General features: G+C 36.1%; 2 protein-coding genes across 3 annotated transcripts in view; one reads left to right on the forward strand and one right to left on the reverse strand.

The window, feature by feature from the left end:
* The window catches only part of ANGPT2 (angiopoietin 2), a 43,607-nt gene extending 38,420 nt beyond the window's left edge, over positions 1 to 5,187 (reverse strand). For both annotated transcript variants that reach the window (XM_021551280.3, XM_021551279.3), the window contains exon 1: positions 4,903 to 5,187. In XM_021551280.3, the coding sequence (XP_021406955.1) occupies positions 4,903 to 5,187 (285 nt within the window). The remainder of the gene's footprint in view (positions 1 to 4,902) is intronic.
* MCPH1 (microcephalin 1) overlaps positions 1 to 25,055 on the forward strand; it is a 121,723-nt gene that overhangs the window by 78,159 nt on the left and 18,509 nt on the right. The gene's annotated exons all lie outside the window — the stretch shown is intronic.

Raw genomic sequence — 25,055 nt, forward strand, 5'->3', positions numbered from 1 at the left:
ATTAAAGTATGTAAAGAGTTAATAAAGAAATAATGCTTAAATAAGCTGCTTAGTATTGTAAATCAAAGAATAGGGTACATTTTCAAAAGCAAATACTATAGTATGTAAGGGACACTATTAAACAGTCACTAAAGGTACTAGTTGTCATATTGTGAAGGTTAGAAATGGGTCTAACCCATTTCTGTGGGCTCTGAGTATCTTCCATTCTAAGCAATACATAAATTATAGCTTAGGAATCAAGCAAATTTTATTGTTTTACCTGGTAAATTTGAGGTGAGATGCAAATTGTCAAATTTTCTCATAATTGACAAGAAAAAATGAGTAGTAACAATAATCATCTGTAAAAGAAACACCATCCCCAACTTTAATCTCTCTGACAAAGTATCAAATATATTCTAAAGGTTATGCTGTTAAATTTCATATATATAAGTGGGTATGCATATAAAACAAACTGGAAACTGGCAATTCAATAACCTTCAAGCTCATTTCCTATATGTACACTTGAAGAAATAAAAAACAAAAAAGAAAATAAAGAAGAAAAAGTGAAAATAAACACTTGCTGTCAATAATTGATGGAGAAAATCTCCCATTTTGCTGTTTGGACCAGTCAAAGATGACAAGTTTGGTCATGTTAATAACAAACAAAGCACAGGAAAAGATATCTTGAATGCTAGCAAGAGACTGGTTCTGTAAGCCTCTATTTATCCCATTTTTTACTGATAACATCTTTGAGAAAATGAAATCTGTATTTCAATTTTGTCTTGTAGATCTGTACAAGAAAATCTCATCTTCTTTCTTGATTTTGTACAATTTCATGCCTGTATCACCAGTTTGGTATTGGCGTAATGATGAAGAAATGGTTTCTATAACACAGTTTTTAAGCACATGCAATAACGTCATTTCAAATCCTTTCACTGAAATTTACCTACAGAAAATACAACAATAAACTGCATAATTATATAATCCAGAGTAGCGTGGAAACTTTATCTGGTAACATACTAATCTGAAAGTAAGGAAGTCTTTTCTTTTGAGTCCTGCCAGTTTTCTTTTGCTTAGCAAATAATCACTGATAGACAGAAACAAGCACTTCTCACAATAAGTAAAACCAGATGCATTTCTTGAGAAAGGAATGTAGGATTCAGAATCAGCATAATTTCTTGAGTACTTCAAAATCCAACACTGTTTAATATATTTGTCCTTATCCATTGTGGGCAGATGGCTTTGAATGGCAGCATGTCAAAGTAACATTTTGTATTTGACAAATGACATTCAGTACAGCAATAATTATAACATTTCAGGGTATCAAGACAAGGGAAAATGAATCTCAGTTAAGTGTATCCAAAGATATTGCATTTCTATCAACAGTGCATCCTCCTAGTCTTCTGGGATGCTTCAGAATGAAGCTCTGGTAAAAGGTTTAAATGTTGACTCCTGACACAGATTTTTATTTGCTAGTCTTTTGATCTGCTGATAAGCTGCAAATAAATTACCTGTATTCCAGATGCTATCATCACTTTGATCATACATTGTTTTCAGTTGTTTGTAACAGGAAAGATGAAGAAAATATGACCTGTTTCTTTTACACTATTGCTGTGGACAGTCATATCTCCTGAGTCATAGGATCCAGTCAATATATTAAGGAGCAAATTCAGATCAGCATTCAGTTATTTCAGTGTCTTAATATCTGAAAAAAATGTCATTCCTGGAGTACAAGTGCTGTGATCCAAATGGTAAAGCTGCCATGTATTCAGATAGAAATAGTTAAACTGTTGAACCTAAGGGATTGCCTGTCTTTTAGAAATATCTGAAAACCTGGTGTTGTGTATTAAAAGTTTCAAAGTATAATAGCCAACATATATGCTTATATTTAAAATTTCCAGTCTTGTATCTCACTTGTATACCAACCTGCTATCATCTCTAGAAAATTGAAAATTTTATTATTGGGAGCTTTACACTCCCTGCTCACACATACATTAGAAAAAAAATCTTAGACTTCAGTATCCAAATTGATCCCAAGACAGGAAAAGTAAAAGAGGAAAGTTCATTTCAGGTATATTGCAGCCCAGCTGATCTAGTGTTTTGGCCTTTGCTTCGAAGTATCACTTACTGGCTTACTGCTAAACCGTGGATTAGGTGGAACAGGGGTTTGTTCCAGCTTGTCATCTGAATGCTTAAACATAATCTGCTTTTCAAACTACATTCTCCAATTTTATGTATGGCACATACAGTAGTGGCATAATGCATTATTCTAGTTTGGATTGAAAAAATATGTGTTTTCACAAAGAAGCAATTTGTAGTAGCTGTAGAAAAAAGTTTTACTTCCTATGCAGAAGCAGATCAGAAAAGAACCTGGACATATCTAACTCATTTTCTTCCCATTGTGTTTGTCCATTAAGCAGACGAAGCACACACTTCCCATGCTGTTCCATTCATACAACCCAGTGTTCATTCAGAAACAGAACATTTCCTTTAGTTGATGGATTAAAGGCAGGAGAGGGGGAGGTGTGTAAAAATGTTTGGGGATGTGCAATATTTCAGGAACAATGTTTAAAGAATAATTCACATTAGAAGTTTGTAATGTATATTTTACACAACTTCAAAACAAAACAATTCTGCCTCTTAAATGAACACAAATAACTTATAAAGAAAAAGACCCAATGAAGGTTTTTGTGCAATTGCTGAGAATCTAAATGTCAGGTTATTTTTAAAAGCAATCTTGTATTATACTTTCAATACACTAAAAAACAATAAGCAAATACAAGTTTTTCACCCCACCTTGACTGATCTTGCACTATATTTTGGGAGGTTGAAATGTGAACCTAAGAATGTGTATTAGTGATCTTAAAAAAAAAAAAAAAAGGCAAGTAAACTCTGTAAGCAACTTTAAAGGTTATTGTTTGCTTTTTATCTTCACTTGCAGACCAGGTGTCTCTAGCAAAGTAAATCTGAGGAAAAGCTACTTTTTGTTGGAGGCTCTTTGTGAACAAAACAGATGACATAGAGAGCAGGTGTTAAAATAGTGAAAAAGGCAAACAGTAGATATTTTACAGGATGTTTAGCTGTGGAAGAGCTAGAAAAGAAAACAGGCTGTTCTAAAGTATCTTACTTAGAAGCCTTTGCTCAAATACAACCAACATTTCTCTGTCTTGTAAATCAGAATCTATCTTTTGATCAACCAAAGAATGGGTTAGAGATACTTATCCTGTTCCTCTTGGCACTGAGTTCCCAGTTCCCAGGGACTGACAGGAAAAAGCATAGTTTTTACTAAATAAGGATGCTTACTGGTTTCTGTTTACCTGATGCCACTTATGATACTGTGTTTGTCTACTTAAGTGGTATTTAAGACTGGAGGGTTGTGTGATTTACTATTTATGTTAGGAAATTGCTTAGCAGCTGGGTAGATTACACTGTTCTGCTTTGTGTGTTTTTCATCCTACATTGCACTTCTGTTAATTGTGGTCTTAGCATTACAATAGTGAGCATTGTAAATTAATAAGTAGAAAGGTAAGTAAGTGGAGGAAAGTAAGTTTGCCTGTTTAAAAAAAAAAAAAAAAAAAAACACTACTTAGCTGACGTTATTTGTGTCTCTAAGCATCCTAAACTATAAAGAGAGACTTAGAATTCCACACTGGAGCCTTCAAGTGTATGCATTTTGGATTTAAGCTTCAAGGCTCGTTTCCAAGTTGATGAAAACCCTGTGCTGTTTGTTTTGGAATGGGAAGTTTAACACTCACAAATTCTCCAGCAGGTTTCATTGGTTGTATCACAGGAGTTCTGTAACTTTGTAACTGATGAGACTAGTGAGTCCTAATGCAAAATTATTTTGTAACTATGTATGAAATGGCTATTCTTTGTTAAAAACTGAATTCTCTCTATTCATAATACAGATTTCTTTCGCTATGAAGAAACCATTATGGCATCACTGGAACACCTATTTGGAAATACAGTGCTAAATCCTTAAAATATCTATTGCTTAGAAGATAGGCATGTTGGTACAAAACATAAAAGCTCATAAATTTACTATGCAATTAGACTATACCATAACACCTTTCCAGGTAGTAGTGAAGCAAAGTTTTTTTAAATCAAAATCTGTTGAACTGCAGAGCATTTTGAATCAATTTCTATAAAGATTTGAAAGAGTGATCAGGTTTATTCTCCAGTAATAAGAAAAATATATGCTGCAATTTTTTTCCCTGCTCTTTCAGGTACAAATGTTGCCACTTTGGCAATAAACATGTCAATTTTCCCTTAGTTCCAGTGATATTGCATTAAGGGAAGCTCTGTGGTATCTGTAACACCTCTTCCAGATTATTTTTCCCTTGAATCTTGTACATTTCACTGAAAATGCTACAGGATGCAAAGGATATCTGCTAAAGAATTTTCTTGAAATTCTGTCACTTCACTAGGCTAATTTCACTGCAAGTCTGACTTGCAGCCTTTGCTAGAACTACAGTTCTTTTCAGTGGGGTTTAACAGGTTAATTTCTGCATTCAAGTTTTGAAATCACATTTCAGATAACATTTTTCAGGCATGCCTTGGATAAATGTACATTCTGTAGTCTTTAAATAGATCTAAAATAGCCCTTGCCAGTTAATTATAAATTAGTAGCTGCTTCTCTCATGTCAGAAACTTCAGACATGCCCACAGTCCATCTGTGTATGCAATTTGTCCAAGCAACTCAAATGTAATGACAAACTTTAAAGCACAATCTCTGCAGAACTGTGCAGTTCACTCTTCCTTGCCAGACAGACTGCAAAACAACTTTTTGATTGAATGGTAATTCAGAAATTTAGCTTAGACAATGCACTCTGTGAATTTAGGCACGGTTCAAGAAAAAAAGAAGTCACACTGAAAGAGATAACAGGATGTTAAGTTTTTGGGATAGAAATGATATTACCCTACCTTCATTAGCCACTGAGTGTTGTTTTCCATGATGTTCTCAAGTAGCTGCAGTCTTTGAACTGAATCATCATAGTCCAGAGGCGCATCCCTTTGCACCGCGTTGGACACGTACGGAGTGGAGGAGCGGCAGTTGTCCGCCTCGGGCAGAAGGAAGGTGTAGCTGCAGGACCCGTGCTGAACCTGGTACTGCTTCTTGCCTATCGTCTCCATGCTCTTACTGAAGGAGTTGTATCCCGAAGCTAAGATTATGCCGCAGCCCAAAAAGAAGCAGGCGGCCAGCTGCATTTTAATCGCTGCGGTAGCTCGGCGGACCTAGAGAGCGTGGATGCGCTGGCCGGAGCCCGGCCCTAGCTAGCCCGCGGCGCAGCCGGGCGCTCCGCTGCCATGTGCCGCCAGGCGAGGGCTGGGCCGGGCTGGGCTGGGCCGGGCTGGGCCGGGCTGGGCTGGGCCGGGCTGGGCTGGGCTTGCCTGCCCGGGGCCGTGGCCGCAGCTGTCAGGCGCGGGAGCAGCGCGGCCGCCCCGCTGCCCGCCGCCTGCCTGCGCCGGGCCCGCCGCCCGCCCTCGCGGCGGAGCGGGCAGGGCAGGCACGCCGAGCCGCTCCTCCTCCCGGGCCGCGGGCTGCGAGAGGAAACCCCAGGGAGGAGCCGGCAGCGGCGGGACCCCTGCGAATTCCTGCAGCACGGCTCTAATTAGGACTTTCCTAGACAGTTCCGACAGCCTCCTACTATGCTAGTAAAATATTTGCGATGGTAATAATTTTTAAACTCTTTACCCTCGACCACCCCCACTAAATACGCACACACAGACACACACGCACACAGACACACGTCCCTGGGTCTGTTTGTTCTTAATTTATTTTCTTTAAAATATGCTGAACCAGGATGTAATTTAGTTGGTGCACAATACATTGTGGAACTACAGAGAAAAACACTGTCCCATGCGTACAAAAGCAGGCTTGGGTACATCCTTGCAAAGAGAACGTGATGGGCAGTAATTAGAGGTTTTCAGCTGAACACAGAATTTGTATTTTACTGAATCTCTGAGATGAACACTCATTTTTAGGCACGTCTTTCAAGGGTTAAGCGTTTATAAGCTTTTTATTTATTATTTTAAAGGCACTTTTTTTTTCTTTATGTCCTGGCTAACTTTGGAAGTGCTAATGTTACTAAAAGAGTTAGAAATCACAAGTTATCTAGGACTGGGAGAGGAAAAACCATCCAGAGGCACTGGCAGTAAGGCATGGCTCAGGAAGTGGCATGGCTGAGTAGGAATTACTCTGGTAGCTCTCCCTAGCCCAATTCTGTGCCCCTGGGAGTGGGAAATACCCATAAAAGGGGAGGGAAATTCTAATAAAGTACTTGAAATTTATATGGAAGAGTAAAAAAGACTACTTCCCAGCTCCCATGGTCTCTGCAATGATCAGTCATTTTGAAATAGTGGAAAATTACTAGCCTTACCAGACCCTGGGAAAGAGTCCACTCCACTGAAATTTAGGAGAAGTTTACCTCTCTGTAAAGAGAAATTGTCTTCTTGAAACCAGCATGATAGGACACTGACTCCTGAAGACAAACTGCCTGAGATTTGGCTAGGTCTGGATCTGAAAACTATAGATTTTTCTTAATTAAAATAAAAGGAATGCTGTGCTAGTCAAACTAACATGAATTACTGACCAAAGTTTCTCATATTTGAGGAAAATCCCAGCATGTCTCAGAATCTCTTAAGACAGACTCTTACATAACTTCCTTTATCTCATATAGTGTATTAATGTGGCTTTACTTTTTTATATCATGGAAGTTCTGTTCAGGGTTTGTCAAAAGTAGCAGCTAAAATTCATATCTTAGTTTGTTGGAAGCTGCTGACATGTCTTTACATAGTTACCTCTGGAAAGGAAAATCTCTAGAATTTAATTCTGGCAAGTTCAAGAAAGATTCTGATTACATTTGGACTGTGATGAATGAAACCAATTTGTTGGATATTTTTATGTGGTGCATTCATATGCCACTGTTCATCCTTCTAACAGAAACAGAATAATAAGTTTGGAACAGTCAAGATTATTTGCAACAAAATATATGTACTTGGAGGGTTTGGTGTATGAAGTATGCGCTCTCCATCCCTTCTATTTTGTCTTCCAATAGCCAAGCAGATAAATGTGACAGCTACTTGCATTGATAACAAAGTTTCAAACTTGTATACTGATTTCTAATTTTCAATGAATTGAATTATGTGAAAGAATGTTTAATTCCATGTGAATAACAGTCTTTGCAAGATACTTGACCAACCTACTATTATCCAATGAAGACAGAAAATAGCATTAGATTAATGCATTAGACTGTGTGAAGCATTTCTATCTAACCAGACATTCAAATCCAGTATTTTCTGTTATTTGAGTACTTTAATTAATTTGATAAGTTAAATGAGGATTTCCCATTGCAACTTGTCCTTAAATTAGTCTGTTCCCTGTTTCCCTCGCACAGCTAGCCCAAAAAAAGAAAGGGCCACATTGTACTAGTAATCCTTCCTTTCACCACCACATGTGTATACTCAATAGAGTAGTGCTAAAAATTAGATTGCTCCAACCCTGGAAATATCTGTCTCTTAGTGAGGAAGAACTGGAGGATAATCTTTATTTTTCTGATTATATTTTCATGGATTTTTTTTTTAATTCTTTAGTTACATATTAAATGAAAATATATGACTGAGCGGTGTAGTCTTTTAGAAGTTTTCTTTTTAATTATTAGCGCTCTACTCAAGGAACTGAACACATATAAAAGACATGATGTAAGGGAGAATCTGCTGAGAGTTCACTAGACAGGATCTCCATGAGAGGCTTGATTAAATCAGTAGTTTTTGAATGGCTAAAAAGCTTGCCATCTGTATGCCACCCTAATGAGTCACAGCACCGTTGTAATCTGGCAGCTCAGTTTTGCTGGGTTTTGGAGGAGAGATGAGTGTCTCTAAAGGTTTGAACTGCAGTCTCTTTTCCTTTATGAAAGGCCAAAGCATGACCCTGGGAGGCCCTTGTGCTGTAATGAGGCCAGGAGCAAAACTGAATTTGGAGACTGCCTAGAAAGCCTTGCTGTATCCCGGCCTTCCACTAGGGAGAACTGTGGTTGTAGGAATACTGGAAAGAGAAGCAAGTTCACCTTGTACTGTGTTTTAAGCTGGGCTTGGCTTTTGTGTCTTGGTTTTGTTGTTGTTGTTGTTGTTGTGAATGAATGAATGAGTAAATGGCCAGTTGCTATGGCAGCTGTCTGCAGTTTGGGGAAAAGGTAAGGAAAGCGCCGGTATTATTCTGAGAAGTGACAACAAACTCCTAATGGAAGACTCTTTCCAGCACAGCAGGCACCACCACTTGGCTTCTACTCACTGTTCTCATCTAGGTCTTGGGGTCTTGGAGTAACATCCTGAGGTGCACCATGGTAAAGTTTTCCCCAGGTTTTCATTGATAATCCCAGGCTGCAGGGGCAGTAACTGAAATACAAATCCCCCCACACACATAACTGAGAGATGATTTTGCTCTTTCCCAATCTGGGTCTGATGGATTCATATTGCTTTAATGAGGTGCTTTTTCCCACTGTCCAGGAAAGTTAGTGATTGTTCACCTTACCAGTGAAATAAATACACATCCCTTTAACCCTTTGCTGCAGCTTAGTGTTGTATTTGGTGCATCTTTTGGAGCAGTAGATTGTGATCCTTCACCCTTTTTATCCTTTTGGGAGCAGCTTTCCCAGCTGTGGAGGAGGAAGTGGTCTTCTCTGCCTCTCCAGAGAGTCAAAGCCAGTCAGAGTTCAGGGGAAAGGAAAGTAGTAACAGCTAAATTTAGAAAACTGGTGTGAAAAGTAAGGCAAGTTAAATCCATTTTTTGTCCTTAAAATCTGAGGAAGAGGAAGGAAGATGCCTGCATACAGACTTTTTACTGAGCCTTAGAGGCATTTTAACAAGTCTGCTTGAAAGGGAGGTCTTATTCTGAGAACTGAATGACTGAGAAGTTCTGTCCCCTGTCAGTTATGAGAACGACCATTTCTTTGTTAGACATGTTGAAGTAGAGAGGAATTTAAATAATTTGGCATGGAGTCTTATAAATGTCAGAAACTTAGTAAAACGTTATAATTCAGGCTAGTCACATCCTCTCAGTATTTCTTTCATGTTTGTTGTTCTCTTCATCTTTCATTTTTGCTGTCAATATGGAGTGTTGTATTTACATTCATGAAACATTTTTCCTGTAAACTAAAATATAGCTTTCAGCCTGTGAGTTCCTGCCTTCTTTAGAGCTGAGTGTATACAGTATATAGTATACAATACTAAATAGTGATTGATATATTTAAAGTACAAATTAGATCTTTCCCTTTTTAGAAAGAAGATACCCACTCTACAGAACTCACCTTATAAGCAGAGCTGAAATGTGTATTTTGTCAAAACTAAACATTTAGAACATTTTTCCAGATGTGTGCAGGCAATTTCCTTTCCTGGGAAACAGTAAATTCCCTTACTCAGCCAATCGTGGGTTTCTCCATACAGATGACCAGGCTGCTTTGAGAGAGATGCCTGAATTCTACTAACATTATCTTTCCAACTACCATTTTACTTACAGCTGCACAGCTTCTGTTTGACAGGCAGATACAGAGATCTTGTGAGATCTCTGATAGAAAAGGAAGTATATAAACTTAAGAAATATAAGAAAATGTTGACTTAGCTTTAGTTTGCTATCTGCAAACTTTGCCACCTAAAACTTTCAAGATGTTGATTTAGTAGATAAATTGTCATTTTAGCAGTGTACTCATTTTAGGAAGGGAAACCTACATCATAAAATATGGGCAAACTAAAGGCAAGACCATGTAAACAAGTAGGTTTTGGTGCTGCATTCTTACAGGGATATTTGATCTATATATGTAAATGAAAATGCTATAATGTAACGTCAAAATCAAATCTGAGATGAAAAATCATCTGAAACATGAAATAAATTAATAAAGTATTTTATATATTCCTGGTATTTACATTCCTCACATTTTGACACTCAATGTTAAGTTCCCACCTTTGGTTCCTAATATTTTAATATTAGTTTATGATAGTTCCATTTGCTGTCTTCAAAATATTTTCCTTCACTGTAAGTAGTTTAGCATTTTTTCTCAGGAACAAATGTCAACAAGGACAAGACTCATGAACTTGTAACTTAAAAAAAACAGGGAACAGTATCTACAACCCTATTGGATTTTTAGGCTGCTGAAAATCTTGTCTGTTTTTACATATTACATTCTTTTTCAAAGAGAGGAGTGATAGGTTATTATGTTTTCCTATAAGCCAAACAATTTCTTTTCATCCAGACCCACAGTTCATATTTTTAGCACTTCAAAATTAATGATAATATCTTACCAATCATTTCTACTTTCCCCACATTTGCTCATTATCTTTTTTATTCCGTCAGAGCTTCTGCACAAGTCTCTCATGACTTCTTTAACAAAGTCTCAGGATTCCACTCACTTTCTCAGCTGCAGTTTATTTCTAATCACTCAGAACATCTGGTGTAACATCTTGTGAATTCATAATCAACTTTATGTTCCATCTCTGACGTTCCATCACGTCTCCTTTGAGTGCCCTTCCTTACAAGGGAGGGCATTTGCCCAATAGTTCTCATATTGTACTTCTGCTGAAGGAGAAAGAGGTCAATAATCTTATCTACTGAAAATTTCAGTTACTACTCTGTCTTGGTGACTCAGTCTGTTTTTTCCCATCTTGCCTTGTAACATCCAATCCATCATTTCAGTACACAGTATTTTTCCTGAATGTCACAGCACCAGTGGAAGCATAATGCAGCCAAAACCAGACTTTGTGTATTCCATTGGAAATTCTTCCATTCTCCCTTTTTCTCTTTAAGAATTGACACTGCCACTATCCTTCAATGCATTTAAATCTATAATATGCAAGTTATGGTTTTTTTATGTCTGTTATGTTTTTTTCTCTCCCTTTCTTGATGCTATGCTTTCATTAATGTGTCTAAAACCCCTGTCTTGGTCCTTATCATCAACATACTGGATTTTGTAACATAATCTATCTGGCTCCTCCATAATATTTGAAACGTGACTTGCTTATGAAGCTTATTATATCAGTTCTGCCTCAGTAAATTGCATTCAACTTTGCTATCATAAGGATGGTTAGACTACCATCAGAGCTTCACTTAATTGCTTTGAATTTGAAAGATCTAAATTCAGCACCTCTCCTACCAATATGTCAACTCCATTGCTTTCTTTGTAGCCACTGGTGGATTGGCTTTCCTGGGCTGTCTTGGGTTAAACTTGGGATATCTTTTCTCAGATAATCAGGTATTTAATTTGATCACATTTTCAAATTATAGACTTATTTTGGTGTTCCACTTTTTTTTTACTGTAACACTGTATTATCACTAAAAGACATATATATATATATATACTTAATTATATCTGTATATATGTATGTGCTTAGTATGTTGATGCCACTGTTCCTAAAATATAATTGGCTGTTAATTTAGCTTGGGACCTTATGATATCACATCCTAATAACAATAACATGAATTAATGTTTTTTTTTTAATTCTTGTCATTATCACTTCCCCATTCCAAAACCTTGTTAAAGACAAAATGCTTATTAATTTCTGCTGCTTCATTACTTTTATAGTGATTTCCTTTTTCAGTCCAAATTTGTAAGTGATATCTCAAGTAGAATTCACAAGTATCTATTGAACTCTATACAGAGGATGTAGGCATATATCTAAGACTTTTACTGTGCATTAATGAAGTTCCTGTTTGTAGGACAGATGGTAGTGTCTTTCACTATGAACATTTTCTAATAATGAATGTTATTTTAATCTTTGAAAGATGAGTCATGCAGAAGTAGGAAGTGAGTCCCAGGATTATGAAGAATAGTTGCTACATGTCCTTCCTCCTTAACATTTTTTATATGGTTTGGCTATAGTGCCCAAAGGCTGTGCTTATTCTCTTCAGAGTTATGTGATGACAGCAAACTTTAGCTGGTAGCAAGAGTAATTACATCTTAAACTTATATAGCACGAGTTCAAAACTAACATGGAAATTGCAGCTATTGTTAAGGATCTTACAATTGCACTGCTGAATATCTGACAATGCTAAGTGCTGTGCCCTGTCTATCTCCCATACTGGGAAAAGCACAATAAAGCACTTGTTTAAACAGGTTATCATTGGTTGAAACTGAATGAAATATTTTTTGTGTTAATGTATAGTAAAGCCTTTAAACCTATTTTAAAAAATTGTTCCCATAGCACTTGTGTATTTACTCTTTACTGTTGAATTATAAGTTAAAAACTTAACAGATGTTCTTACTCTGTATGCTTTTATACTCTTTCTATGCTTTGATAAATGTCTTTTAAATTACAGTTTCGTGCATTAGGACAATTTAAAACTAAAATCTTTATGTAAGGTTTTGACTTTTGTTGTATTATGTGAATGCTGTCTTATGTTGATGTGAAAAGGCAGTGGACTCTGAAAGAATCCAGAAGACTTTTGGAAAATGAGAAGTCTGCCTTACTGACATCCTAAAGAAAAATGTGTATGCCGTTTGTTTAAAGGAATGTATTTTTAAAAGTCTAAGCAGTTGACAGTAAGATCGCCTTACAAATCACCCCAGTGCCTGTGATTTAAATCCTTCCTCTTGTAAGCAGTCACTCAGGTTAGCGGAAGGTTCTCTCATCTGGTAGTAGCACACTTATTTCATAATAGCTGCATGTCACACTTCCGAAGAGCATGTTCAAGTTAAGATCTGAATTCAAAGATAAATTGGTGTCAAAGAGGGAATGAAAAGGAAGTGAAAAACTGTGTAAGAGGAATAAACAATACTTTCAGAGAGAGAGAGGACATTTACGGCAGCAGTAAGGTACCTAGTTCCTGACATCTGTTTCCCTCAAGAAAAAAATACGGTACATGCACTAACCTTTATATGGAGAGTGCAAGAAAAATATTTGCAGCATGTTTTCATATATTCATATTTTTTACACTGTATTATGGATGTGTAATTTGAAGTGGACAGAGCAACTACAAACTATTTTTGCACTCCATAAAGATAAATATTTTCTTTTTTTCAGTACTAATAAACATGTTTCGGTAATAGCTCTTAAAAACATTGCCCACCCTCTTGCTGATTTTGCCACAAAAACTGGGCATTCTTTTTGTTGTTGGTTTTACTGCTGTACAAGCAAAGGAAGGAATTAAAGCGGGGTTTTTTTCTCCCTGGTTAGTGAGGCATCAGAACCCATGATGGGTCAGCAGGAAGATTAGCTGCATACAGATACCAGGGTTAGGGCTTCTTTGAGTTTGGACTCCTTGCCTCTGTACAACTTATTGCTCTGTAAATATTAACCTAAGTACCTCAGTGGCTGAGTAATATTCTGTTCTTTTTCTCTCCAAATAAATCCTTTGCTGGAAAGATAATCCTCCATCTCCAGTGGAATATGTAGACTTGACCCAATCTCTTATAAGTATCCTGTCATTAAAGTGGTATATTTTCTTCCCAACACAAACCAATTAGAAAGTCCTTTTACTGGACCTTTATCTAAATTTAAATCATTACTTGAGTAATTTCCCTACACAGAAAATTAAAATCTTTAAAAATCTTTAATCTGTCTCACTAGAAATATATGTACAGGAAATTTGGAGGTGACATTGGTGATGTCTATATTGTTTGAGTATGCATCCACATTCAGGCTAGCCACAGCCAAAGTAACTTTTATTTAAAAATCAAATAGTTCAATCTTAGCCTATTAGCTGGAGACTAAGCTTGATTGTAGAACATCTTGCTTGTATTTTATGCTCTTACTTGATTTTTATGTCAATATTTTCAGTCAAATCTGTGATCAAATTCTATTATGAACAACTAATAAAACTTTATCTTTTGTTTTAAATTATATATTCTGATTTGTTATTGCTTCAGCATTGTGGCTTGAGCATTAATATCAATGTCCAGTGAATACCATTTGTCTTGAATATAAATAACTTTTTATTTCTAGTTCATCAAATTAGTGATCAGCTGATGTTCTTCTACTGATTTCTTATTTTCTTTGCCTGTTCACCCACTTGAGTATTATTTTTAGGAAGCAAAATCCATACATTCAGAGATTTACTGGATGGTGTCCTGAAATTATGTTTCATAGCCAGCTTAGAATATTTTCTTTCTGCATTAATGAAGATTGCATCCTTGTGTAGGGTGTTAAGGTGCCCTTCTTTGATTAAATGCATATATCAGGTCAACCAAGATTTGCTTGTGGAGTCAGAGAAATTTCTCTCTGTTGATCACAAGGAGATTCTTGGGTAACAAGCCCAGATGAGAGCAGCAGAAGTAAGGTGAAATTAATGTCATGAAACTTACAGAAATAAATGATGGTTTTTTGAGACTTCATATGTGTTTCATTGTCTCATATTAAAGTGCAGTTGTTAGTATATTACCAGTATTTTTCATGTTATTACAGTTATCAGACTTTTGTATCCAAACTGTGTTGTTTTGCTTATCTTCTCTTTTGGTAATGGATTCACTTGGACTGTGAATTTATTAAAAAAAAAAAACCAGGCCAGTAAGAAATTTGGTCTAAATAGATTGTTCACCCTGGAAATGTTTAAGCAGGGACTGTTCTGGAGCCCCAGTGCAGCCCACGGTGAGGAAGGATGGACTAGCAATGGACTGAGTTTTCAGCCAGCTGGGAAGTATTCCAAGCAGCACTACAGCAGGCAGGGAAACTGTAGGGAGTCATGGCCTAAAATTTGTTTTAGTTTCATACAGAGTATAAAGATATATCTTCTGAAGCTAAGATCTATGAGACTGTAGAAAAGCCACTCATGAGAAGCGATGGAATCCCTGTTGTATGAGTAATACAGATGGCAAAACACTGAAAAATGTAAAGGAAAATCCCGTGCTGGCAGCAGTATGAATAAAGTGATTTAATAAGCTTTTTCATCTCTTCATTTCTCTCATCAAACCTCATGACTTTGATGAAAGAAAGAAAAATGTTTATGTTGGACCTCCATGTGAAAAGCGCTTATAGAAAAAAATATCCCTCTTCAGATGATAAAACTATAATTAATATAGGTGAAACAAATCTTGAATTTTCTCACAAACATTAAATTAAGCCTATCAGGCACAAGCTAATATTAATGCCTGCAAACTGTTAAGCACAATTACTCCAATATAAGGCAGCAGTGGGTTTAATATTGGAAATAGTTTCAAATTTATTTGCAATATTGGGACAACTTAATTTTATATTATTAATTCCATCAATGACATGCAAAAGAACACAGTTATTCCACAGTGAGACTGTGCTTCATGGACTGTTATTGCCCACACAAAAACATTCTTGGCTGAGAAGTTTGCAACCAAATAAATTATTCTCAATTATCAATGGCTTGATTGCTGCTTTTACTTTCAGAATCTTTTTTTTAAAGAAAACTTATTTAAACATAATATCAACATTGAATATTTTTTTGAAAATGCATTTCATGGACATCATGAACTGAAAAATCAAAAATCAGATTGCTCTTCATTAGCTTGTGATAGCTTAATTTCTCTACTTTTAAAACCTCTATTTTTAAACATATATTTGATGTGAAGTAGGCTTCTTTGTATTAATATCTTTTTACCTTGCATTGGGGCAGAAAATCTGCATTGGGGCAGAAAATCTGTGCTCACTTAGCTCTGACCTAACTCTGCTGGCCCACAGTTTTAGACTACAGTACACCCAATAAAGAAAAATAACACATGCTTTTAAGATAACTATTTCAATAAACTGATAGCCTCAAGGACAAAAAAAAAGGTGATGCTTTAAAGGCAAACTGTGAGCTTCTCATTTAGAAGACATTTCTAGTATCAGTCAGAACCTTTTTGTGATACATCTGTCATGGAAAATGATCAGAAGCTGCTGAAGTAAACAAAATGTGAGTCTGTTCTGCATTATTGTAATTTGCAGATGCCCTGCTTACAGAGAATGGCCCGAGGCTTTTAAAACTGAACAGTTTTTAATGACATGAACAGTAGCCAAGAACTGTCTTTATTTGAAATACAAGTGTATTTTTAAAATAAACCAGAACGTGTGAATCCTCACACAGTTACCATTTGCATTAACTTTACACAGTGAGAATTTTTTTAAAAGATACAGATTTCTCACCAAACATTCTGTGGACTAGTTAAACAATTGCAAGCATTTTCAAGAGATGTTGCCACTAGTTCAAATATTGGCTTTTGTGGCTGGTCCAAATCAGGTTTTACAGTAAGTGAAACTTGGTTCCAATTCATTGATTTCTCAATGTTCATAACTTTATTAAATGTTCATTTATCAAATTCCATCTCTTTTCTGGCTCTTCAATGTCAGAAGGAGACACCTGTTTCCAAAAAAATGAACTCACAGATGGCTTACTAAGTATTGCACCATATCACAGCTGGTGGAATGAAGTAATTTTAATGAACAGAAGACAAACACAAATTAAAGTATTCAGAATTGGAAATAAGGGAGAGAGGGTTTCTTATCTTGTACTTTTCTTTTTATTCTTTTTTTCTAGTTAATATTCTTCTATAAAGGTAGAGTTATGAATCCTAAATACTAATTGTTGAAATTCAGAACAGTTTGGGACTGTATAACAGTCCCAAATGCATGCGGACATCAAATACACTGTAGCTGGTAGTGCATCTGCTGTACATGAAGGTTTTATCTATTTATGCATTGTGTCATTTTTCCAGCTTACTAGGCATCTGAAAATCAGCCTGGTTTCAATGAAAATATGTGGAAAGCCATACTCCATATGCTTTTGATATGAGACATAAGACTTGACTGTGTAATACTGGACATCCCCCATTGTGTGGGATATCTGCCAAGCTCAGCAGAAATAAAAGTTACAGGCAGGAGAATAAAACCAGAGGAATAAGTGATTACTAAATCCTTATTCTGTTTTTAATTTTTATATTCTGTTCCGGACTCAGCTGTTAGAGTCAACTTTTAACAATGTCTCTGAAGTGGAATAGCCACATATTCTATACTGTAAGATACTTTGTGCTTAAAACTTCAAAATTTTTCATGTTCATAAATGAATGACAGATTTGACAGATTTTCAGAGGTTATCAGTGTAGATTTAGACACTTCCAAAAACCCTAGTATGTCTCCCTTTGCATCTTCAGGTAAGAATGTATCTCAGATCTATGAGCTTGGAAAAGCCTAAGAGCCTTTTAATGTGTTCTGTGCCTGAGTAGTTTAGGTTGTATTTGAAATTGCAGCTGTTACACATTTTCTCAAGAGTTTTGGGATAAAAGATAAATCTTGCCTTGTTTTTGGGTGTTGCTGGTGATTGTGTTACTCTGTCCTTTTATTCTGTTATGTCCTAGATTATGAACTAATTAAATTAAGAAAGAAATGATAGTTTAAATTTAGGGGAGATAATTCTATTCCTCATGGTTACAGAAGCATGAAAATGTTTCTCTGCAAAATGGCAGTAGAAGGCAGCAAGTAAATAAAAACCATATTTTTTAGCCAGAAAGCCAGAATCCTGGTTTCTGAATAGTTCAGCTAGCACCCCCAGAAATGTAAATTCTAAAGTCCCATTGTAATACCTTCCTTTCACATTTCCAGAATGTGAAAGTAAATACTGATAACATCTGCCTATTTGGCATTGCTTCCAATATGTTGTTTTCTCGTATCTATTTATAAATCTAATACTGTTCAACTGCTTTTTATTGGCATGTATGTGTTTATTGTACCTAATAAGAAGCAAGTCCTCTCAATACCTTGGATGCTGTAGAAAACTTCAAAGTAAATTAGAATTGGGTTCCTGTCTAAAATACAATCCACACTCACATGCAAGTTTCACTTGCTAAAGCTTACTGTGGCTGCAGTAGAACTTTTATAATGTTCAGATTAATGCATGTGGAGGATTTTTTAAGCACTTCAACTGCCAGTCTAATGGAAAGAACCCTGAGAATATTTACCTTCATTTATCGTGTTTTCGGTTTTAGTATTAATTATATTACAAGAGAGATCTTGGCATCTCATTTTAGATCCTAGGTTTAAAAAGGTACTACCAGGCTATTACTTTGTGCAAGTTATATGCTACTTTTGTAGTATTATAGTCCTTCACTGCTGTTTCTTTCTCTGTGTTATATCTGTGAAACTCAGAATAATCCCTGTATTCAACACATTGCTAACAGACAAGAAAAAAAGAAAATTTTACATATTCAGGATGCGTATACAAATTACTATTTTTATTTAATAAAGATAGATTGTTGAGCCTGGCACTAATCTTATCCTTTATTACCAGTGAAGACATGAGAACTTGGAGTACATCCTGCTTCCATACCAGGGAAATTGGCTCAAACTGCAAGGAGGAAGACATAGCATCATTTCATTTTCTTGTGGAATATCTCCTTTAAATGTTAATTCACAAAGACCTGCTGAGTCAAAAGGCCAATTTTATCTAAAATTTGTTTTTAAAAATGTAGTATGCTCAGATATATATATAGCATATACAACAAAATAGTCAAGATAAAACAGTTCTAGAAACCTGTTGGACTTTATGGATGCATCTGATTGCTGCTCAGGAGTCCATCCTGGGAAGAACACCCACCTGCTTCTGTGGCTTCTCTGGCTGATGTGCTTAATCTGTGCACATGACTATAATCTAGGAGCATATGATTATGTTCTGCAATGACTTACAAATAACTTTAGGACCCCAATTAGCTCCTAAAAAGAGCTCTGTTTTACCTACATAGCTAATTTTCCAGGATAAAAATAGTTCTGTAATTCCTTTTTATTACTCTGTGGTTCTTGCTTATAATATAATGGCCTCATATATCTGATTAAAAGAATCTTGATGCCTTGGTACACTTTGGTCACAAAAACTTTTCACTGTTAATTTTGCTTGTAATTGTGACGTATGCCACTAGTTTTGTCTCTGCATTTGACTTGCTTGGACTAACATGGAAATGAAAAATGAGTGAATGTAAATCTTTTGCTAAAAGAAGGTGGTTGACGGCTTATTCCAGTCCAGAATGTTCTCAGCACATAGACTACATTTCATAAAACAAAACTGCAGTTTTTGTTTGTTTGCTTTGGGGGGTTGTTTTCTGAGTTTCTTGAAAAGACATGATCCTTAAATGAAAAGAAACACTGGGATGTGTTTAGAAGGAGATAACAAAGTACCACAAGAGCAAGCAAAGACTGCAGTAAAGAAACTGAAACTAGTATACAGATAAGAAGAACAGACCCAGGTCAATATTAATTGTGAGGAAGAGCAGATGTTTCTATTGCTCTATTGATGTAGATTTGGTCAGTTTCTACTTTGCTGCAGTTATAGCACATTATGTGTGCATTACACGTGCTTTTACATTAATATCTGAACTGTAATCTTACACTTCTAGAAAATCACTTGGGGAAACTATTATCATCTAAAAACACAATCAAAATTTTACTTTGATCTTTTTTCCATGGTCGAAAAAAACAGTCAAGTTTATGTGCCTTTGTCTTTTCTCTTCTGGTGATGTTGCACTGTGATTGTGTTTGTCTGAGTGATTCATTACAAGCTCACTGGCAGATGGTCACGTACACTTTGTAAAAGTGCTTGATGCTAAAAATCAGCTTTTAGCTTTAATAATCTTTTCCTACTGTAAGTAATGTATATTATCATAATGCCTAGAAATATCATGTTTGTTTTAGTCACTGCCATCTAAATGGCTTTATCCTTCAGTAAAAATATTTCTCTGTACATGTTCAGTATTTTATGAGTGAAACCTACTGCATGTATGGATGGTAGTGACATTAAAATTGGAGTTTTGTCTTCCATATATGAACAAAATGGAAAAATGAGAGTTTTCCAGGATGTACTAGAAATCCTCCTGGCTCCTGCATATAATGACTTTTTGTTGGTTAAGCCATTGGAGCCCCACAGGGGTTATACAGCTAAAGCCTCAGAAATCCTGCTTGATCCTCATACTTGTTATGGCAGAAAGAAAGTGTTTATGTGTTTTTTATTTGTTTATGTGTATTTTATTGCGTAACAGTAAATCAGGCGTATGTGCAGAGTTTATCTGTAATAGTTAAAATGCCGTCAGTCCAAAATATATTCCATTTATTTAAAAGGTGAACTTGCAAAGAGCTACTTCTATGTAGCACAGAAAAATGTGTATATCAAGAGCTGTTGTTTTATAAGAGGAAAAATGTGTTGAATTATGGGCCCTTATCCTTATATTATCATTTATTTAACAGTAGTTCTAGATGGAATAGCCAAAGAAGCCAAAATATGGTAGAGCTTTGTGGAGACTCTTTATAGCTATGTTGGGAAGGGAAAAATCCTGGTCTGGCAGTTTTAATGGAGCTGTTAAGATGCTCTTGTTGGCTTTTGTTTATTATAGTTGTAGTACACTATACCCAAGGAATAAAATTAGTTACAAATCTGACATCCCACACAACATCATGCAATGGTTCCAGCGAAAGTGTATCTTATTTCTTTAATTAAAATTCCCTTATTTTTAATAAATTCCTTGTTGTTTCTTCATTTAGTCATAAGCAAAAAGTTGTATTGCAACTCTGTTCATGTTCTTGGAAGAGAATATGACACTCAAGTCCATGACAGTGTTGCACAGGGTAGGACCACGGCCTACAGACCTGATATTTTTCTGAATATATTTCTCAATTACATCTCCTGAGAGCTTTAGAATGTACATTTTAGCTCGTGTAGCTCGTCTTCTCAGGCACCTTCATCAGTTTGTCTAAGCTACAGTCTTAACTGCAGAATTCTGTCTTCCAAAATTGAGGCTGAAGTAGTTCACAACTAATATGAATACTCCTTGAATATGAGCCATATTTTTTCCTGCTAGTCTTAATTTCCCTCATATAAGCATTTTAATAGTCTCCTTTGATTCCTAACTCCCATACCTTTGCTCCAACCACACAAACACCAAAAAAAAAAATCAATTTTAAAATGTATTCATAAGACAGTTGTCAAACTACATTCCATCATCAGCTGATTTACTTTGTAATTATGATTTTGACTTACTGTGCTTGTGAGTATATGTTTTTATATGTTAATATACTTCTGTACTTGTTCTTACTGTTTTGTGATTTATTGTATATTGATAAGGTTCTGTTGCAGACCTTGGAGGTTTTTTCAAAGACATGAAATTCCATTGTCATGTTTTTCCTACAATGATTTATGTCTTGTGTATTGAAGTTATTTATTTATCATAAGTATTTAAAATATTAAAAATTTTAAAATATTATTTAATATTTGCCTGAAGTTGGTCCCAGAGGCTGCTATCAAAAAAGAGTCTCACTTTGCTAGTCAATATATTACTATTACAAAGGTAGTATTTCTTCATTATTTTCCACTGGACATGAAAGCAGACTTTGTATTTCAATGCACTGTACAAATCCCTGTCTGCACCAGGGACCTTTTGATCTTCAGAAGAATATTTCTGTACTTTTTTTTCCCCCAATCTGACTGAAAGGTCACACTTTACCCATATTTCGTTCTACCAGATTTATTGGTGGCCTGGAGGCTTTATCAAATGCATTTCAAGCAGGAAATCCTGGCAGTGATTCACATGAGAGGCTTTTACCTGTGGAGATGAGGCAGCCTGATTCTGCTCACCTTCAATAATCTTTGCTGCATGTCATGCTGACTTTTAAATCTGTTATAGAGAGAGAAGTCTAACAACAGTATGTTTGCCTGAGGGACAGGAATTTTATTGGTAGTCTGAATGGAGTGGAATTTTCTTGACTGTTTTAACAGTAACTATTAATTAATAACTATCTTTTAAACTAATATGTTTTGAACATATTAGGAAAATCCAGGGGGGAAGTATAAAAACCCTGTTTAGTATTAACTTTCTAAAATCAAAGAAAATACACATTTAAGAATTAGTTTAATACACATTTAAGAATTAGTTTAAAGGTGTCCTCACTATCATGTTAAAACTGAAAAACTGGTCCCAAAACTTTAGTGATCTACCAAAAGTTTTGCCTAGCCTCAGAGATTCCTACCTGAATCAAGGTACATTGTATGTCCTTGAAACAGCTGCAGTTTGAACACAAAGCAAGGCCAAACTCTATAGATTTTATTGAGTACTATTATTGAAGTTCTGGGTTTAGTCTAACATGAAGGAGGTAGATAACTATGATGTTAATTAAGTTTTGCACAAAACCTTACTATGTGAAACTATATAGTTGAGTTGATTGTGGCTTAGAAGAAAAACTGTAAAATGGGAACGGCATAAATAATTGAAAGATCTGTTTTGGTTTAGCTAAGCTCACAACTAAGGATGTGCTTCTTGAAGCAGTACCATAGTGTGATCCCATTATTATTCTCTGTGTGATGTGGATTGGGCTGGTTGCTGCTTACTCATGTAGGAGATGCTGAAGGACATATAGTGGTTCATCTGATATTAAAACTAAATAATACTTTTTCTTGGGTTTGTTGCTTCTGGTTTGTTTGTTTTAGTTTTTGTTTGGGATTTGTTTGTTTGTTTGTTTTCTGGAGGTTCATAGAATCTTAAAATGGTTTTGAGTTGGAAGAGGCCTTAAAGATCATCAAACTGCAACCCCCTCCACTACGGGCAGGGACGCCTTCCACTAGACCAGGCTGCTCAAAGTCCCATACAGTCTGACCTTGGACACTTCCAGGAATACATCCACAGCTTTGGGCAACCTATTCCAGTGCCTCACCTCCTCACAGTAAAGAATTTCTTCCTAACATCTAATCTAAGCCTACCCTCCTTCATCTTAAGGATGAAGGATACCCTCCATCTTCTGCTTGTCCTGTCACTACATACCCTTGTAAAAAGTCTCTCTCCAGCTCTCTCATAGCTCCCTGAAAGTACTGGAAGGCTGTTCTAGGGTTTCCCAGGAGCTTTCTCTTCTTCCAAGCCGAACAACACCAACTCTCTCAGCTTGTCTTCATAGGAGAGGCGCTCCAGCCCTCTGGTCACCTTTGTGATCGCCTCTGGACTTGCTCCAAGAGTTCCATGTCCTTCTTATGCTGAGAGCCCTAGAGCTGGATGCAGCTTTCTAGATGGGGTCTCAAAAAGGCAGAGCAGAGGGGCAGAATCCCCTCCCCTGCCCTGCTGGTCAAACTGCTTCTGATCCAGCCCAGGATATGTTTGACTCTCTGGGCTGTGAGTGCACACTGCAATCTCCTGTTGTGTGTGTTCCCCAAAAGCATCTCACCACTGCTGTAGGGCTGCTGGCTTCTTCTCAACAGCACTGCCAAGTCATTCTCCTTTTTGATGAGATCATTCCTCAAACATAGGGTTTTTCCAGTATTAACTGCGCTATTTCCATTTTCATGATGCCTTCAGAGGGTGTTGCAGACATTTTAGTGGTTATTTCTTTCATCAGAAATTTTCTGCATCCTCTACTGGCTTTTAGCCATTTACAATGGATGCTTTTTCTACTGCATTCCAGATTCATCTAGAACACAACCCTGAGGAGCTGACTGGGGTTTTAGCTTCATTTGCTGGAAGCCTTTGGTTTATAAGACAAAGAGATAATGCTCTCCACAAAGATACAATGTGCACATGGACTTATCCAAAATGACATTTGTTTGATTAATTATAATTCCTATTATAGAGTCATTGTAAGTTTGAGCTTCTGCCTGGGTGAATCAGCACTTCCAGTTCTCTGGTTAAATAAATTTATGAAAGAAACCACATATGTTGTAATATATAGGCTGTATTGTACTTAACCAGACAATTATCCTGTGCTTGCAGGTCTGGTATTTACCTTCTCATGGGAATTTTTCTTTCTCATGGGTAATTGCAAATGAATTTTTCTTTCTCATGGGTAATTGCAAATGAAGTAGACAGAGGTCAAAATGTGAAAATTAAGGAAAGAGGACATTGGAAAGGATTCTTATTGATCTTTTCATATAGATCTTGCTGACAACAACACAGGAACATTTCCACTTTCAAAAAGTTCAAATGATATGTTAAAGAATAGTGTGTTTAAAGTATCATGGTGTTCTAAAAATACTTTTAAATACTTTACATAGGTGGTATTACATTTGTATGGCATTAGAGGAATTATTACCTTTAATAGCTTTCATATGACACTATTAGTGGAAACCCTGCTACCCATGTTTTATCTCAGACAACTACATGCCATAGTTAAGTGCACTTAAAAAGCCAAATTAATCTGAATGAACAAGTAACCAGTAAGGATGTTCTCTTGAGCATTCATTCTTACCATGATGAATGATGCTTGTTTTTCTCTTCTCTTTAATTAGAATGTTTCTACATTTGCCAAAGAAAATGTTGGAATGAGGACAAAAACTAAAATTATAGGAACAGGGTTTGATGTAATAGCTTATTTGTAAAGGAAACACAACTTGTTTGGTATTTTATTGAAACAGGAAGTTCAGAACCTCAGTACACACAAGCACAACAAATTCTCAGGTGCTAGTTGAGTCATCTGTTGTTGGAAGTAGCCTCATAGAAGGCTTCCCCTTGATTTAGTTTTAATCTTCAATTAACAAAGGGAAGGAAATTACATACAGATTTAGTTTTAGATTATGTGCCAAGCTCTCTGTTGCTTTTTAGCTGTCACCCTGATGTGCATACTTTGTGAATGTATCATACTGGCACCACCAAAGTGTGTCTCAGTGAATACATTCAGCTTTTAATGAACATAAAAAAACTGATGTATTCCTTTTATTTATGAAATAATATAAAACTTGCCTAGTCAAAGTATTTTGATTTTTCATTCTCTACTCATCTCCTACCTGATTTCAGCTTTATTTCAAACTAGAGAGGTAATCAGCTATGATAAAGTTGTAATTGATAAAACTACTCTTTTAAGTTTAGTATGGGATGACTTAATTTTTAACTGTCATATTTGTGATTAGAGGTCTGTTGTATAGCAGAGAAGAGCATGTCAACAATGCCTCATAGTTTTGTTCAGCTGTGAAATCATTGAAAACCACTTTGGAGTTTATGTGTGTATCTTCTTGGGAGAAGACTTAACTTTCCCCTCCCTTCAAAGTCTGTACGACACCGGCCTCTCTTTAATAAGAAGGACTTATTGAATTCCCTCCAATTCACATCATTACTATTTCTCTGTTTAACCCCAGTATTCCAGTGTTGTGCAGTGAGTTCTTGCCTCCGTTAACAGTCGGAGCAATGGTGGCTTTATAT

The sequence above is a fragment of the Lonchura striata genome, chromosome 3 (genome assembly GCF_050655825.1).
Source record: "Lonchura striata isolate lonStrDom1 chromosome 3, ASM5065582v1, whole genome shotgun sequence".
Taxonomy (NCBI): Eukaryota; Metazoa; Chordata; class Aves; order Passeriformes; family Estrildidae; genus Lonchura; species Lonchura striata.